Source organism: Diplotaxodon limnothrissa, linkage group LG2 (genome assembly GCF_057381915.1).
Source record: "Diplotaxodon limnothrissa isolate DT_005_m linkage group LG2, D_limnothrissa_male_GT1.1, whole genome shotgun sequence".
Taxonomy (NCBI): Eukaryota; Metazoa; Chordata; class Actinopteri; order Cichliformes; family Cichlidae; genus Diplotaxodon; species Diplotaxodon limnothrissa.
The window spans coordinates 5,361,089-5,375,872 of record NC_140597.1 but is presented as its reverse complement, the minus strand read 5'-3'; the positions used below and the strand labels follow the sequence as shown (position 1 = coordinate 5,375,872).

Genomic DNA, 14,784 nt, shown 5'->3' with positions numbered 1-14,784 from the left:
GTATGACAGGTCTATCATAAGTGAATTTGATAGCTTATAATTGTTATTCCAAATTAAATTTTAGATGTGTGTGAAACAGTATTTCAGCTGCATGCCTGGTGCTGCTTAACTGCCATAAGTGAGTGAAAATGAAATATAAAAACAGAATTCAAAACACAAATTGCATTGTAATCCTGCTCACTCTTTAAAGACACCTGAAGCATGTTTGGTCAAGAACATCATTTATTATTGATGTTGACTGGCACCGTTAACAATTGTCTAGTTTAACACGAAGTACTAAGATGTTCAAGTTCAGAGTTAGTACTTATTCCAACTGTACAAATATATCAGTAAACTTTTAAAGATAAACATAACATATTCTCCAGCATCCAAAAAGCAAAAGTCCCCACTGTCAATGATGACATTCAACAATGACTGAAGTTATTTCTGAAAAGTGTTTAAAAAATAAAAGATTGCAGCCTACATGTTTTCATTTATTAATTCGTTTTATTCACAAGTATTTTTTTTAAATATATTTTTTAAAATTATTATCAGTAGTAACATAAGTAGTACCAGCAGCATGCAACTATTTGAAATTCTTAAGCGCCCTTTTTTGGCCTATTTTCTTCATTGCTCCCAAATGCGTCATGCGTACGCTAGTCGTTCTCGTATCTGATTGGTCCGAAGGTTAACTCCTTTACGGCTGCTCAGTGGCCCGTCTTCTTCTCTAGAAACAACGAGCATGGAGACAGCTGGTGAAGTGAGTACTGTTCACAAAGACTGTGTAAGAAATATATGAAAAAAACAAACAAAACAAACAAAGTTTCCGTTTGTGCATTAGTCGTAAAGTTGCCTTAAAGTTCAAGTTTATTGTAAACCTGGCAAGTTCTGTAAGCTAGCATGCACGCATTAATTTGCTCTGAATGAAGTACAAAGAATCACTGTTCGATTACTTAACAGGGAACTTTGGTGGGTCAGCGGCAAATGGTTTTTTGCAAGTAGCTGCAGCACTTAAAAGCCATAGTGATAATAGTGATGGCATGGTTTAAAAAGCATCAAGACTGACGGCGCTATTGGGGGTTATGTAGGCTGAATACTATTAAAGCAAACATCAGGAAGAATCTTAGAGATGCATAATCTTTGACAGAGTGCAAAGGCTAACTACGCTGGGTGCAACTAGCTCGATCTGCCACAGGGACTGTAAAGCTGGAGCCAACCCACAGCTGCAGCTACTCACTTGACTTGGAAAAACATGCACATGTAGACATGGAAAAATACTGTCCTTTGCCTTCAGGTAATCAAGTGCAAGGCAGCTGTTGCCTGGGAGCCAGGGAAACCTCTTTCTATTGAAGAGGTGGAGGTAGCCCCACCTAAGGCCCATGAAGTTCGCATTAAGGTAACTCAGATCATCAGACTCGTTCATAAATCTAAAGCCTGACTTGACTGCAACTGAATAAAAACACAAAACAAAACTATGTTCATTTTAGATTCATTCAGTATTTGTGTATTCTTTTAAGATATGTTGCTATAGTCATGTGATAAATAGCTTTCATAGGACTCTAGGCAATCATTTGAAAAACTACCTTTACTATTCCCATAGGAATTAAGAGGGTAAGTAGCAGCCGGGTGCTGCTAATCAAATGCACTTAATTAAAGGATCATCAGCAAGTGTAGCTTCCATTATTAAAGCAGATTTTTTTGGCAGTTTGCTTGTCTGAAGTATTTATACAGTGCTAGAAGTTTGGACATGGCTTTTCAGAATGGGTGGAAAGAAAAGAATGAAGCTGTTGCAATCATTGAAAGTCCAGACCGCATCCTTAAGAGAGCTTAAGAGCTGTGCATAAACAAGGAAGAGTCCTATGAAAGTGTTATTTGATAAGCAGAAAAATAAACACTTTGTTTTTGCTCTTTATTCTTTCAATCCCATCAACCCCAGGCTTTTGCTTTTAAGGTTTGAAACCACATGTTAAATTAGTCAGTGTTTTTTTTTTTTTTTTTCATAAATAAAGTTTAAGTTCAATTCAACATAATGTTTTAAATGTAGTACTAATATTATACTCTTCCATCCAGCAGCCATGCCTGACGTGAACTTTAAGTGACACTGTGTCTTTCAGATCTTTGCTACAGGCGTGTGTCATACAGATGCCTACACGCTGAGTGGCAGTGACCCTGAGGGGCTTTTCCCTGTCATCTTGGGACACGAGGGTGCTGGAACAGTTGAAAGTGTTGGCGAAGGTGTTACCAAGTTCAAGCCAGGTAAACAACTGCCAAACAAAACATTAAAACTTTAATATTTTACTTCTTGGTATACTTAGGAATAAATATTTGTTGCATGTGGGTTGTTTTTGTCTTGTTCTTTTTCTAAGGTGATACTGTCATCCCGTTGTATGTGCCTCAGTGTGGTGAATGCAAATTCTGCAAAAACCCCAAGACTAACCTTTGCCAGAAAATTAGGTAATGTATGAAGGCCTATTTCCGTAACCTTGAGGTGCTGAAGTCTACTTTTGTGATAACAATTTCATTAAAGAAAGATGCCCCACCACAGGGCAACAAAAGCTCAGTCAGAACAGATTATGTTTTCTTTGCACATTTCATCATGCTAATCTGCACATTTCCTTCCCCCTTCACCCTGCAGAGTAACCCAGGGTCAGGGTCTGCTTCCTGATAAGACATCACGCTTTACTTGCAAGGGAAAGCAAGTGTATCACTTCATGGGGACCAGCACCTTTTCTGAGTACACTGTAGTGGCTGACATCTCTCTGGCCAAGGTGAATGAGAAGGCTCCGCTGGATAAAGTGTGCCTTCTCGGATGTGGCATTTCTACAGGATATGGTGCTGCTCTTAATACTGCCAAGGTGGGAATGACATGACGCTGCTCATCAGCAAAGACATCGTGCAAAACATTAGATTTCATTGGAATATTCACAATCTTTTTACATGTTTGTCGCAGTCTCACCTATAGAGTAATAAGAAAATAGTTGATAGATTCTTTTTTCTTAGTTTGCAGTTTCACACAAATAGTTTTTGATGTGCTAGCAGGTCCTTCAATTTTAAATGATGTATTCAGGTATTTACAGAAAGAATAATAAAGGAGGCAACTGTTAAGATCCATGTTTCAATTATTGTGTGTTTTTTACACACACACACACACACACACACTTAAAAAACATAAGAACAGCAATAGGTAGGCCAAATCTATTTTAGAGTTCATACTTGGATTATTGTTTATATGGTTATTTATCATGTAGGCACAACACTTAAACTTTCACATTTGTATTCTACCTCATGCTCACTCAGGTTGACCCTGGTTCCACATGTGCTGTGTTTGGCCTTGGAGCTGTGGGCTTGGCCGTTATAATGGGCTGCAAGGCTGCCGGAGCAACCGGGATCATCGGTGTGGACATCAACCCTGATAAGTTTGAAAAAGCCAAGGAGTTTGGAGCCACTGAATTTGTAAACCCAAAGGACCACAGCAAGCCAATCCAGGAGGTTCTGGTGGAGATGACTGATGGGGGTGTGGACTACTCATTTGAGTGCATTGGAAATGTGCAAATTATGGTGAGACTCAGGCCCACCAGCATGCATGACCCTCATGCATGCTAGAAAGATGTGTGAAAAAACAGTGCACATTAGAATTCAATTTTTATAGCACTGTGGTGTAACTTTGTAAGTAGTGTACAAGGTAAGTTTAAAAAAACAACAACATTTATTTATTGTTGTTTGGGTTTTTTTGTGTGTGTCAGAGAGCTGCTCTGGAGGCATGCCACAAAGGTTGGGGTGAAAGTGTCATCATTGGTGTAGCTGGAGCTGGACAGGAGATCTCCACCAGACCATTCCAGCTGGTGACAGGTCGCGTGTGGAGAGGCACAGCCTTTGGAGGTAACGGCCTGAGTTAAAGAATTTATTTTAAAGTGCTTAATATTGTCTGGCTGCAGCTTTCGTCTTTATTTTGTGTATTTTTTATAAGCATAACCTTTTATTAAGTGGAGTCAGATAGGACACATTGTTTTGTAATGAAAACACAATCTATAATGGTATTTTATGAGCCTTATTGTTGTTGGCTAATGTGAAAACTGGAATGCATATGCTGTTTTTAAACCCATAGATTCAGCATGTTAAGTTTTGTAGCTTCTTTTAGTTGTATTAAGACCTATTATTTATCTATTTTATCTATGTAATTGGTGCTTTGCCTCAACACTTTCAGTAAAATGGTTCAGTCATGCCTTACTGATATTGGCAGTTGTAAAACTGGTTTTGTTGTTCACCCTCAGGGTGGAAGAGTGTGGAGAGTGTTCCTAAACTGGTGGAAGATTACATGAGTAAGAAGCTGAAGGTGGATGAGTTTGTAACCCACACACTGCCCTTTGAGAAGATCAATGAGGGATTTGACCTCATGCATGCTGGAAAGAGGTGTGGAAAAACAGTGCACATTAGAAATTCAATTTATAGAAGTGGCTCTGTAGTGAATGTATTTTGTTGTTGAACTGCAGTGCCTTGCATCCTTAGCCTAACTTTCTTTTTTTTCCCCTTCTCATTGCAGTATCCGCACAGTGTTGACTTTCTGAAGTGCCTGAAAGAAACATCCTTCACATCCAGCTTTTAAAGAGTCTCCTGCCATAGTTAAAGCACTTGTTTCTCAGCACTTGTTTTGATAGTGTACTTTTGACTGTTAGATGTTTTTACTAACAGTAAGATATGTTTGACTGATCCATTTCAATTAAAACCTCTGTAAAACCAAAGGTTTCTGCTTTTCTGTTGGTTGTTGGCTGCTCTTGAGCAGTGTCTTTCAGTGACATTTAGTTGGTTAATATCAAGATGGCAATATTTAATCATTAATTTACATAAAGGCACCAATATTTGTTATATTTTGGAAGCACCTGTTAGATAATACCACAGTGAAATAAATTAATAATTAAGAATGTTGCTTACATACTGCAATATGGTCTCACAGGTCACTCACTCATATTTCCAGTTCTTGTGTATCATATAATGGACAATGGACGTCATACTTTTTCCTATACAGGTACAAAATGAATTTAAAAAATTGCCTTTGCGATATTCTAATGTCTTGTGCATCAGGGTCTGTATAAACTGACAGGCTGTTTGGGTCAGAGGCATGCATAGTCGAAACACAAGAACATATAAATATATATATACACATACACACACTGATTTTCCTAAATGCAACAACACATTTTAGGAATAATTGTCCATATCAAACTGTTATTTAGAAAAACGACAAGTTCCCACTGCTACAGTGAAATATTCAGTCTTAACCATAAGATGATTCTGTTTTCGCGTAATGTACATAATTATTATGAATACAGTTTATTCAGTGCGTTCGTATCACTTCAGAGTTTATTTCCACTAACCACTGTCCACGCTATCAAACCTGAAGGAGGATGACGTTTTTCCCCCTCACACGTTGAACCAATATTTAATTTTGTACGTATTTGCTTGCGCATGCGTGTTGTGCTTACCATACGACCCAATCCAAGCTATTTTAACACACGGCGAAAAACTCAAAGTGATTTCCAGAAGATGGCGACCGCACTGGTGGTGAGTCCCTTTGCTAGAATAGGTTATATGTGGTTCTTTATCTTTCAAACAGCACGTTTATGGAGTATTTAATTAACCAGCGGTAAAAGACAACTAGGCGACAGTTTAGTCTAAATAATCGAGAGTCTGAGAAATCTCGTAAACTTTACTTCTGACAGGTAACAGAACTCGCTAGCCGAGCAACTTAGCGTAGTAAATTATAGCCAGTTGTTTTTAAAATCTTAATATCAGCAATATTGCTTGTAAGACCATTTACAGTAACTGTTTTTAAAGCATCGTTTACGCCGGGTTAACACTGCGTTGACTGGGTATATGCCCCGGTCGGTGCCCTGAGTTGAACTCAGATACTTGTATGAATGAGAGGACACCGGTAACGACTCTCGTGGGTTCCAGCTAACGTTAGCTGGAAACCAAATGTTGGTCAGTGTGGGGAAATGTGTTTAAGAATGAGCTAGACATCTTCTCTATAATGCAATTTAAAGTGGCAAACGATAATAAATGCTACCCTTTGAGAAAACCTATTTCTTTTCTCAAGTTTGCTACAAGTCTGTAGATTCAAGCCATTTTACGTCAGCATGGTTCCACGGGGAGGTGGAGCACTCAACAGGGCTAAAGAGGCCCTGAACATGTAGACACGATAGCATAATGTGGCATGGGTTGAAACGATAAAATATCGTAAGACGTTAAATTACTAAACCTCTCAGACACCGTGTGCACACACTTGGTTATAATCATTAAAATACCAAAACAACTTGCACTTCTTTTTCTTCTAGGTGTCAAATTCCGTTCCTGCAAATGGTGAAACTGAGAAATGTGAAACAGCTGTTCAGAAGGTTGTGAATCCTGAAACGTACATCAAACACCCACTACAAAACAGGTAAGCATTTATCCACGTCTGTCTTTTCTTGTAGAAGTATAAATCGATACAGCTTATAACATTCATGTATCATTCTACCTTATGTATAACAGTTGCAAAAATACTGAAGACAGTTAAACTGTTATATTCCAGTAGTGTGAGTCTCCTTAAATGAATTTTGCTGTTATATAGTATGTGTGAGGTGGTAAAAGTTTGCAAATTTTTCTTCACTACCAACCTGACAAATGTAGACAGTATGTGGTCATACTCTGTAGTAAGACGTTTGTTTGTTTGTTTGTTTGTTTGTTTGTTTGTTTGTTTTTCCCAGGTGGGCTCTTTGGTTTTTCAAGAATGACAAAAGCAAAACGTGGCAAGCCAACCTTCGTCTCATCTCCAAATTTGACACTGTGGAGGACTTCTGGGCGTACGTTTTTGTTACTTGTTGAGTTCATGCCACTCAGTATCATAGACTTAAATGCAAAGCTAGAATTATAGTATGGATGGGTTTCTGGTTTTTGTTTTTTTTGAGCAAAAATGTTGATGATAATTCCTGTTTGTGTTGGTGTGTTTCAATGAAATTCAAATTGGCCTATTCGTTGAGGAGAGGTTGCATGTATTCATATGCTATGCTCATTATACTAAGCTTGGAAAAAAGCATGCCCATCCTTAAACTATAGATCCTATAGTGTAGTCTCTGGGCCAATGGTGACCCTTAGAAGTTATGAACCACTGTAAATTTTATTTGTCGCAGAGTTGACGCCTTATTGTGATGGCATCTCTCTCCTTAAGAGAGAGAGAGAAGTATTTCCTGTGTTGTCTTCTGTTCTAGACATCACAACAGACTAAACCTTCCTAACACTGCCAAATCCAGCTTGTCACAAAATATGAGCCTCACAGTTGAAAAAACAAAATAGACTCTCTACAACTTAACTAACAGTGTTTGATGTTTATGTTTGTCCTGCGCAGCCTTCAGTCATATGCTGAGTCTATGAAATAGGAATTTATTTTTTTTTGTGTGTTGTGCCAAGACGAGCTGTGGGTTGCTGGTGATGCATGAAATTAATTTTCTTTAAAAAAATGCTTTCTTTCTTAGATTATACAATCACATTCAGCTGTCAAGTAACTTGATGTCTGGCTGTGACTACTCTTTATTTAAGGTAAGAAGTGCTTTTGTCCCTTTCAGGACTTGCAGTATCCCCATGTAAAATGACATTTTTCTGGTATTTCCTAGTCTCTGGTTCACAAAAGTTGTTTTAGTAAACACTGAAAGTGGACCCCACCTATCGAATAATCAGAATGGAAAGGAGCATCTTCTGCATTAGGCTGACAAATGGCGTAGTCCGTGTGCATTGACTGGTTTATTTCAGCTTTTCAGTTTATTGAAATGCTTCATCCAGTCTTTCAACAGAAAAACCTTCCAAAATTTAAAATCCCACAATAGAGTATTTATTTATTTTTTTGTCTTTTTTCCTCTCCCCGCTGTCATAGATGAGGGTAGTTGTGAGCATACAAGTGTCTCAGTAATTCAGCTTCATGTGACTTTAGTTAATACATTAGTTGTCTGTTAATGTATTAATTTCTTGATGACTTGTTTGCAACAGTGATGTATGTGGTGTGGGCTTGTGTTTGAATACAGGATGGGATTGAGCCCATGTGGGAAGATGAAAGGAACCGGCGAGGCGGCCGCTGGCTGATAACTCTGTCCAAGCAGCAACGTAAAGTAGACCTGGATCGGTTCTGGTTGGAGACGGTATGTTGCGCCCTCTTGTATTTTTGTTTGCTCTAACAGAGTCATCATTCTTTTCATCTATTGGCCTTGTACACTGTGTATGTTTTGACACATGGCAATAGGAATGTACAGTGTAAATGGGTGTAGATAAAAGGATGAGTTCCATGTAGCAGTCTTTTTTTATAATAGCAAACCACAACTGTGACAAGCCAGTGAATGCTAAGTACACAACTTTTCAGGTACTAACTGCATGTAAAACAAAAACATGTGTCCACAATAACAAATCTTTTAAAAATTCATATTTTCCTGCAGCTCCTGTGTCTTGTTGGAGAAGCTTTTGACGACTACAGTGACGATGTTTGTGGAGCTGTCATTAATGTTAGAGCCAAAGGTGATAAGATGGCTATATGGACTACAGACTATGAAAATAAAGAGGCCATCACACACATAGGGTAAGTTGAAAATGCCACAATTAAAGATGAGGGAAAAAAATCTGAGCACATTAGATGCTGTTGTGCAAGTTTTTGTTCTTTTGTCTTTTCTCTCTTCTGTCTAGAAGTATGATTCAGAATGATCTGTAGTATCATATAGTATTAGTCTTGGAGTAAGAAGCCTGTTACAGGAAGATATAACAAATGTGTGGGTTTTTTTTTTTTTTTTTTTTAAAATGACTGAGTTTGTCTCATAGCTACTATGTAAAATGTCTTTGCTTTTTTTAGGCGTGTGTATAAAGAAAGGCTAGGCGTCCCACCAAAAGTGATCATTGGTTACCAGTCACATGCAGACACGGCCACAAAGAGTGGCTCAACAACCAAGAACAAGTTTGTTGCCTGAGGATCCAAGGATTATCAACCAAGCCTTCCTGTGTTTCCAAATAGACTTTTTTTTTTTTTTTTTTTTTTTTAAAGTGAATGTAACTTCGATCTTTTGGAAAACATTGGGGGGAAAGGGATAAAATTGTTGTTTTTTTTTTTTTTTGGTTTTTTTTGGTCACTTATCACATGTTTGGGACACTTAAGGAGACTGTGTGATAAAGATGCCTTTTTCCCCCATTTGGTTCTCAATAATTTGGTGTATTTTTAACTTTTTTTTTTTTTTTTCGTTAAAGTACTCAACATTAAAGGCATATGCAATAAAAACATGTAGTTTAATAAACTGGTACTGTACTCCTGTAGCAAATTTCCAGTAACGGCATAGGGATTTAAAATGTTTACATTGGAATTAAAATTAAACGAATCCAAGTTATGCGTTGACTTCAGAGGCTACTCACTGTAGAAGCAAGGCAATACTGACATCGTTGCCGTTGACCCACTTTGGGTGTCACTAAAGTCACGGTGGGGTTTTTCTTTTCTTTTTTTTCTTTTTTTTTTTTGAAACGCCACCCAAGCATGTTGTGCAATATATTTGTAATTTTTTTTTTTTTTTGGGGGGGGGTTCATGTGAGTGTCTAAAGAGTTAAAACTTCACATCTCTGTAAGGACATCAACATCAGTGTTCCATGATAGATAAAATTTATTTTCTTTGGCCAAAGTATGTGTTCGGTGCATGTGTTTTCCAAAACATGCGTGTTATACAGCATTTGTTTCTTGAAGTGAACAGCCGGGCTGTTCACTTTCTTTGCACGGTATTTGTTTCTAGAACATGGTTAAGCTTTGTTAAACAATGCAAACAGTTATTTCCATTCCACATTTTTGTGACAAAATGAATATTGTTGGATGAAACGGTGCCTTTAATGTAAATCCCTGCCTGGTATTTCTGAAATGTACAGAGCGGCAATGTAAATAAACTTGTACAGTGGCTTTTTTTTTTTCTGTTTTTTGTCAACATGGTGTGCTATAAACTTGTCAGAAAATGTTTTAAAGCCTCTACCAAAGCACTCAACAGTGGGTTAGGAGAAGTTACTTTTTTTTCCCTGCATTGCAAATGTCTATTATGAAAGAAACTGATTTCAGGGGGAAAAAAAAAGGTTTGATTCTTGTGTCCAAACTTAACTTTGCTGCTTCATGATGTTCTTTTTTTGGCATGGTGTTCATTCATTGAGGAAAGCCTTGTGCTTTATTTTTTTATTTATTTTAATATTTATTTTTTTAGAGACGCACTGCTAAAATGCTTTCAGCCTTAAATAGTGTTTTATGAGGGTTTTTCTTTAATCCTATGATACCCTGTTCACCATTTAAAAAAAAATAAATAAATAATAATAATAATAAATAAAATAATAATAATCACATTACTTTTCTGAGATCCTCAGACTCGGTATCCTAGCATTAGGATAAGACATTGTAAAAACAAGGTTTGATATTTGTTCTTCAATAATTAAAGGTTTACACGAAGCAGCTGTAAGTGATGATCATCATAAAGTTGCCCCTGTTTCTTTCTCGAGCATTGTAGGGTTTGTGTTCCAATTTTGTTTGCTGGTTTTATAACTACAGTCTATTGAGGAAGATTAAGCGGTTTCAGTGGGAACCGCTGCATCACTAATTTATGGTCCGTGCCTTTATTAGGCTGCACAAATTGCAGTTTAAGGGGGTTTTAAGTAATCTATGACATCAATTGACTGATACTTTAGAGCAACAGCAGCTTAGGCCCTCCTGTCCATTTGAAATAAGCATCCTTGTAATTGACACAATCTATCTGGTCACGTTTTCACACGTGACAACTTGGAGGAAATTAGAAGAGAGCTACAGGAAAGTCTCTTGAGGTCATAAGAAAAAGCTTTACCTCATCAAAAGTATTCCTTGTTGAAAGCTTTGGAGCATTTTCATTTTGCTCCCTGGTAGATATTCAAAACATTATTTGTTGATGTTGAACAAGTGAAGGTAATTGAACACATTAAATCTCTCTGCTTTAATGCAGACCAGAGTGACTAGTAAATGTTCTGCAGTTAAAAGGCACTGTTAAATGTTAGCTGTGTTCTACAAAGCCCTTGACATTATGCTTCTTTTCCACTCATTCACATGCTTACACCAATAGTAACAGAGCTGCCATGAGTGCTGCTCACCACTGGGAGAAACTGCAGGATCATGGTCTTGCTCAGTGGTACTTGAGCACATGAAAGGGGCAGGGTATCAAACTGCTAACACTGCAATTAGTGGTTAGCTTGTTCTACAGCCTTTATATTTCATATATTTGCAATGCAGACAAAATACATATGGCCCCATGAATCATGTCTAACCTCATACCTCAACCTTTGGATGGTGTCACCTTGGACTCTACTGCTACTCCAGTACTGCCATTTTGGACCAGGTTATGTCCTTAAGCTTACACACTAAACAAACTACTACTACTGCTTTCCCCAAGTCTGTGCAGGGCTGACAAAATATTGTTTGTATTTGACTGACACTAAAAAAAACTAGTGCATGGATTTACTTCCAGGGTGGACACACAGAGTAATTTCATACTGTCAAGTTGTCCTAAAAACTCCTTGCAGCAAGAGTTCTGACAAGGCACTCAAAAAATAGATATCTCTTCTCCAGTATTAGCTTCAGTGGCTTCAATTTTAATCCAGAATGGAATTTAAAATCATCTTCATATACAAAGTGCTGAATGATTAGGCCCCGTCATATCTTAAAGAGTTCATATTACCTCATTATCCCCATTTGGGAGACAGACAGCCTCTCTACTTTTAAGATTAGACTTAAAACGTCCCTTTTTGATAAAGCTTATAATTAGGGTTGGAACCTGATTAAATTCTTGTGATGTTACAGGCTCAAGCTTCTGGCAGACCTCCTATGATACACGGAGCAGTTCTCCACGTCCCTCTTTTCATGTCCTATTTGTTTTCATACCACATCAACTTTTGTCTGCTCTCTTCCTTAGTTAACTATAGGCATAGCCTAGTCACCTGACGTTCCCCTCACCCTTCAACCAGTTGCACTAGATGTCTGCTACTCCTTGAGTCGGCTTCTACCTGAAGTTTCTTCTTTAAAGGAAGTTCTTTCTCCCCACTGTTGCCAAGCCATTGCAATTTATCTCCAATATATTAAACTATTGTAAACTCCATTCTTATACTCATGGCAAGCTGTGAGTGTGCCACAATAAGCTCTGGTTTTATTGTGTAGTTTTGAAAGAAAATGGTGGATTGGTTGAAGATCTTGTCATAAGACATTGAGTCAAAAGTTTTATAGGTGACTTTGCATTAGTTTAAATGATATCCAACTGCATTTCCCCATCTTGGATAGATTCAGATAGCAATGTCAGCCTTTGCAACTATACCAAAAGATTGCTCAATTTACTAATATCCCACTCTTTAATGTAATGCTGCAGTTATCATAAATACTAATCAATATGACTGCCTATCTAACTGTTTTTATAGCCAGTTATGTCAGGTCATATAAATGCATTTTTAGGTGCACTAAATGGAGCTTATGCGTATGTTCAATAAAAAGAATCTGTATTCATTCATCTGCCTGGATTCCTGGGTGTTCAGGCTGCTAATCTATTCTTTACATCACTTCCGCTTCCCCACACTGTCAGACTTGTTGTCTGATCCAATCAATTTCTTGCCCACCTTCTGCAAGTCAATCCACCTCTCTTCTGTGTGCTTTAAATCTCAGTGCTCTTCTGTCATTCTGTAAGACTCTCATTAGTGCAACCCACCTAGAGATCTTCCTTCACCTGCTTCATCTCTGACATCACCAGCATTTTGACTCCGGCAGTCCTGTCCTATTTCCTACCATCATTAGACTCCACTCTGCAATGTAGATATCAATGAACCATTTTGACTTCCACCAAATGATTCCTTCTTCTCAGATGCTGTTCTTGTATTACTGATCAGTGAGATCATTTTCCTTTTTAGTGTATAAAGGTGTGTCTTTCTTTGCTTGCGCCTCCATCGCACAATCCAAAGACAAGCATGTTACATTGATTGTTGATTCTGTAGGTGTGGCTGTGAATGCTGTCTTGCTTATAATGTTTGCCTGTGATAGACTTGTGAATAAATACTGAGTTTACCACACTCAGTGTCACTGCCTCTGACTCAGTGCCAGCAGGGATAGGATGGATGGATGGATGGGATTTAATTGTCTCTTTGGATAGGCAAAACTATGATACAGCATCCAATAAAATCTCAAATAAGATATATTTCTTTATTTTATCAAACATGTCCCATTGTTTTTAACTTATTATTATATATCTGTTGCCACCGGGATGTCTGCCTTTCCTTTATTTTAATAATTTCAAAGCAAATAAGATGCCTGACGCTGCATTATGATCATCTGTTAGCATATTTAGTGCGAGTTTGTGCAACCTGCTTTTCTTCATATGCCTTTTTAGCTGATTAGCACTTCTTGTGCTCCTCTTGTTTACACAGCTGACACCTGAGGTCTGTGGATTTCATGTCTCTGATGCCTTGACAGATGGAATTGCTAATCTGATCTGACACCTAAAATTGACAGTCACAACATTAATGTGATTCCCATGAAAATCAGGTGCAAATTAAACAGGAGTAACGTATATTTCCCTTCTTTTTTTTCGATTTGTATTTTTAAATTTTGAGGATCCTGTTATGATTCTTAGAAAATGCTGGAAATATTATTCATGTCTTATCTATCTATCTATCTATCTATCTATCTATCTATCTATCTATCTATCTATCTATCTATCTATCTATCTATCTATCTATCTATCTATCTATCTATCTATCTATCTATCTCATTGTTGCTATGAGTGTAATTAATGATGAGCAGTTATGTTGCCATGTGAGTAAGGCAGAAAGGTTCTTTTCGTTTACTAAACTGTCCACCAGGAGGCAGTATAGCTACACACTTGACTTCAGCTTTCACTCTTGAATCCCCCATAAATGTTTTGGTAGATGAAATTGGGATTCCACTGAGTGAGTCTCTGTTGCACACACCAGGGAAAGAAGATATCTGTAAATAGCAGGTGGGTGCCTTATTTATTTATATATCCCCCCCAACCAAGAAACCCCAACTCCCTCTGCCCCCCACCCCCTAGTTGCTTTAGGCAACTGTCAGCCTCCTGTTCACCAGCCCACCTCATATGCACAAGTGCAGCTATAAACACAGTGACATGACACCCCGTTGGATGAAGCTGCAGCATAAAAGGTTGCAGATAGTTCCTTGCATCTGCAGGAGGTGCTGATTCCCTCTGTGTTTCATGACAGATGTGTCACTGAACTACTCGTTCACTGTACCTCACCAGCGGCTGCTTTTGAGGACTCTGAGCTAGTCTCACTAGGTAGGTTATTATCCATGGTGCTGCTGACAGAGTCCTAGAGTCAATAATAATCTTGTCATCTTTCTGTGTGAACCAGAGGGAGGGATCCACTCATTTGCCAAGTAGTATATAGAGGGCTTCATATCACGCAGACACATATAAGTGTGCACAATTGCACACAAATGCACAAGCCCTAGAGTTCTGACTGCATAAGACTCAGGTCCTGTGCTTTCAGATCAGACTCACGTGCAGGCTGCTTGGTGTTTCTGTCTTAGAAGTAGTACACGAGAGACATATATTAAGCCCCTGGTGTTGATAAAAAAGGGAAATATTTGAGTTGACTGCAGTACATTATAAGTATTTGTGTCTCCTTCATGTATTTTTTTGCATATATGACACACATACATTTTAATATTAAACAAAGTGAGTAGATACAAACTAATTACAAAATGCAGTTTTTAAATGATTATTTAATTTATTAAAGGAA

At 37.9% G+C, this 14,784-nt stretch overlaps 2 protein-coding genes across 2 annotated transcripts; both read left to right on the top strand.

Moving 5' to 3' along the window:
• The first annotated feature begins 690 nt into the window (after window positions 1-690).
• On the top strand, window positions 691-4,709 carry LOC146638116 (alcohol dehydrogenase class-3). Its single transcript, XM_085366093.1, has 9 exons — window positions 691-739; window positions 1,274-1,375; window positions 2,094-2,235; window positions 2,346-2,433; window positions 2,615-2,834; window positions 3,277-3,537; window positions 3,723-3,858; window positions 4,251-4,389; window positions 4,520-4,709. Exons 1-9 carry the CDS (start codon window positions 722-724, stop codon window positions 4,542-4,544), a joined length of 1,131 nt encoding a protein of 376 aa, XP_085222219.1. The 5' UTR covers window positions 691-721; the 3' UTR covers window positions 4,545-4,709.
• Window positions 4,710-5,442: 733 nt separating this feature from the next.
• Window positions 5,443-8,975, top strand: LOC146638115 (eukaryotic translation initiation factor 4E-1A-like). Its single transcript, XM_085366079.1, has 7 exons — window positions 5,443-5,538; window positions 6,312-6,415; window positions 6,723-6,818; window positions 7,488-7,551; window positions 8,031-8,144; window positions 8,436-8,575; window positions 8,843-8,975. Exons 1-7 carry the CDS (start codon window positions 5,443-5,445, stop codon window positions 8,955-8,957), a joined length of 729 nt encoding a protein of 242 aa, XP_085222205.1. The 3' UTR covers window positions 8,958-8,975.
• The last annotated feature ends 5,809 nt before the right edge of the window (window positions 8,976-14,784 follow it).

What these genes read in the sequence shown, in the direction of transcription:
- LOC146638116 (XM_085366093.1), top strand. An exon ending in TTGGAAATGTGCAAATTATG is followed by an intron (nt 3,538 to 3,722) that starts GTGAGACTCAGG and finishes TGTGTGTGTCAG; the next exon opens with AGAGCTGCTCTGGAGGCATG. An exon ending in GAGAGGCACAGCCTTTGGAG is followed by an intron (nt 3,859 to 4,250) that starts GTAACGGCCTGA and finishes GTTCACCCTCAG; the next exon opens with GGTGGAAGAGTGTGGAGAGT.
- LOC146638115 (XM_085366079.1), top strand. Translation starts at nt 5,443, where the DNA reads ATGCGTGTTGTGCTTACCATACGACCCAATCCAAGCTATTTTAACACA. An exon ending in AGATGGCGACCGCACTGGTG is followed by an intron (nt 5,539 to 6,311) that starts GTGAGTCCCTTT and finishes TTTTTCTTCTAG; the next exon opens with GTGTCAAATTCCGTTCCTGC. An exon ending in GTGACTACTCTTTATTTAAG is followed by an intron (nt 7,552 to 8,030) that starts GTAAGAAGTGCT and finishes GTTTGAATACAG; the next exon opens with GATGGGATTGAGCCCATGTG.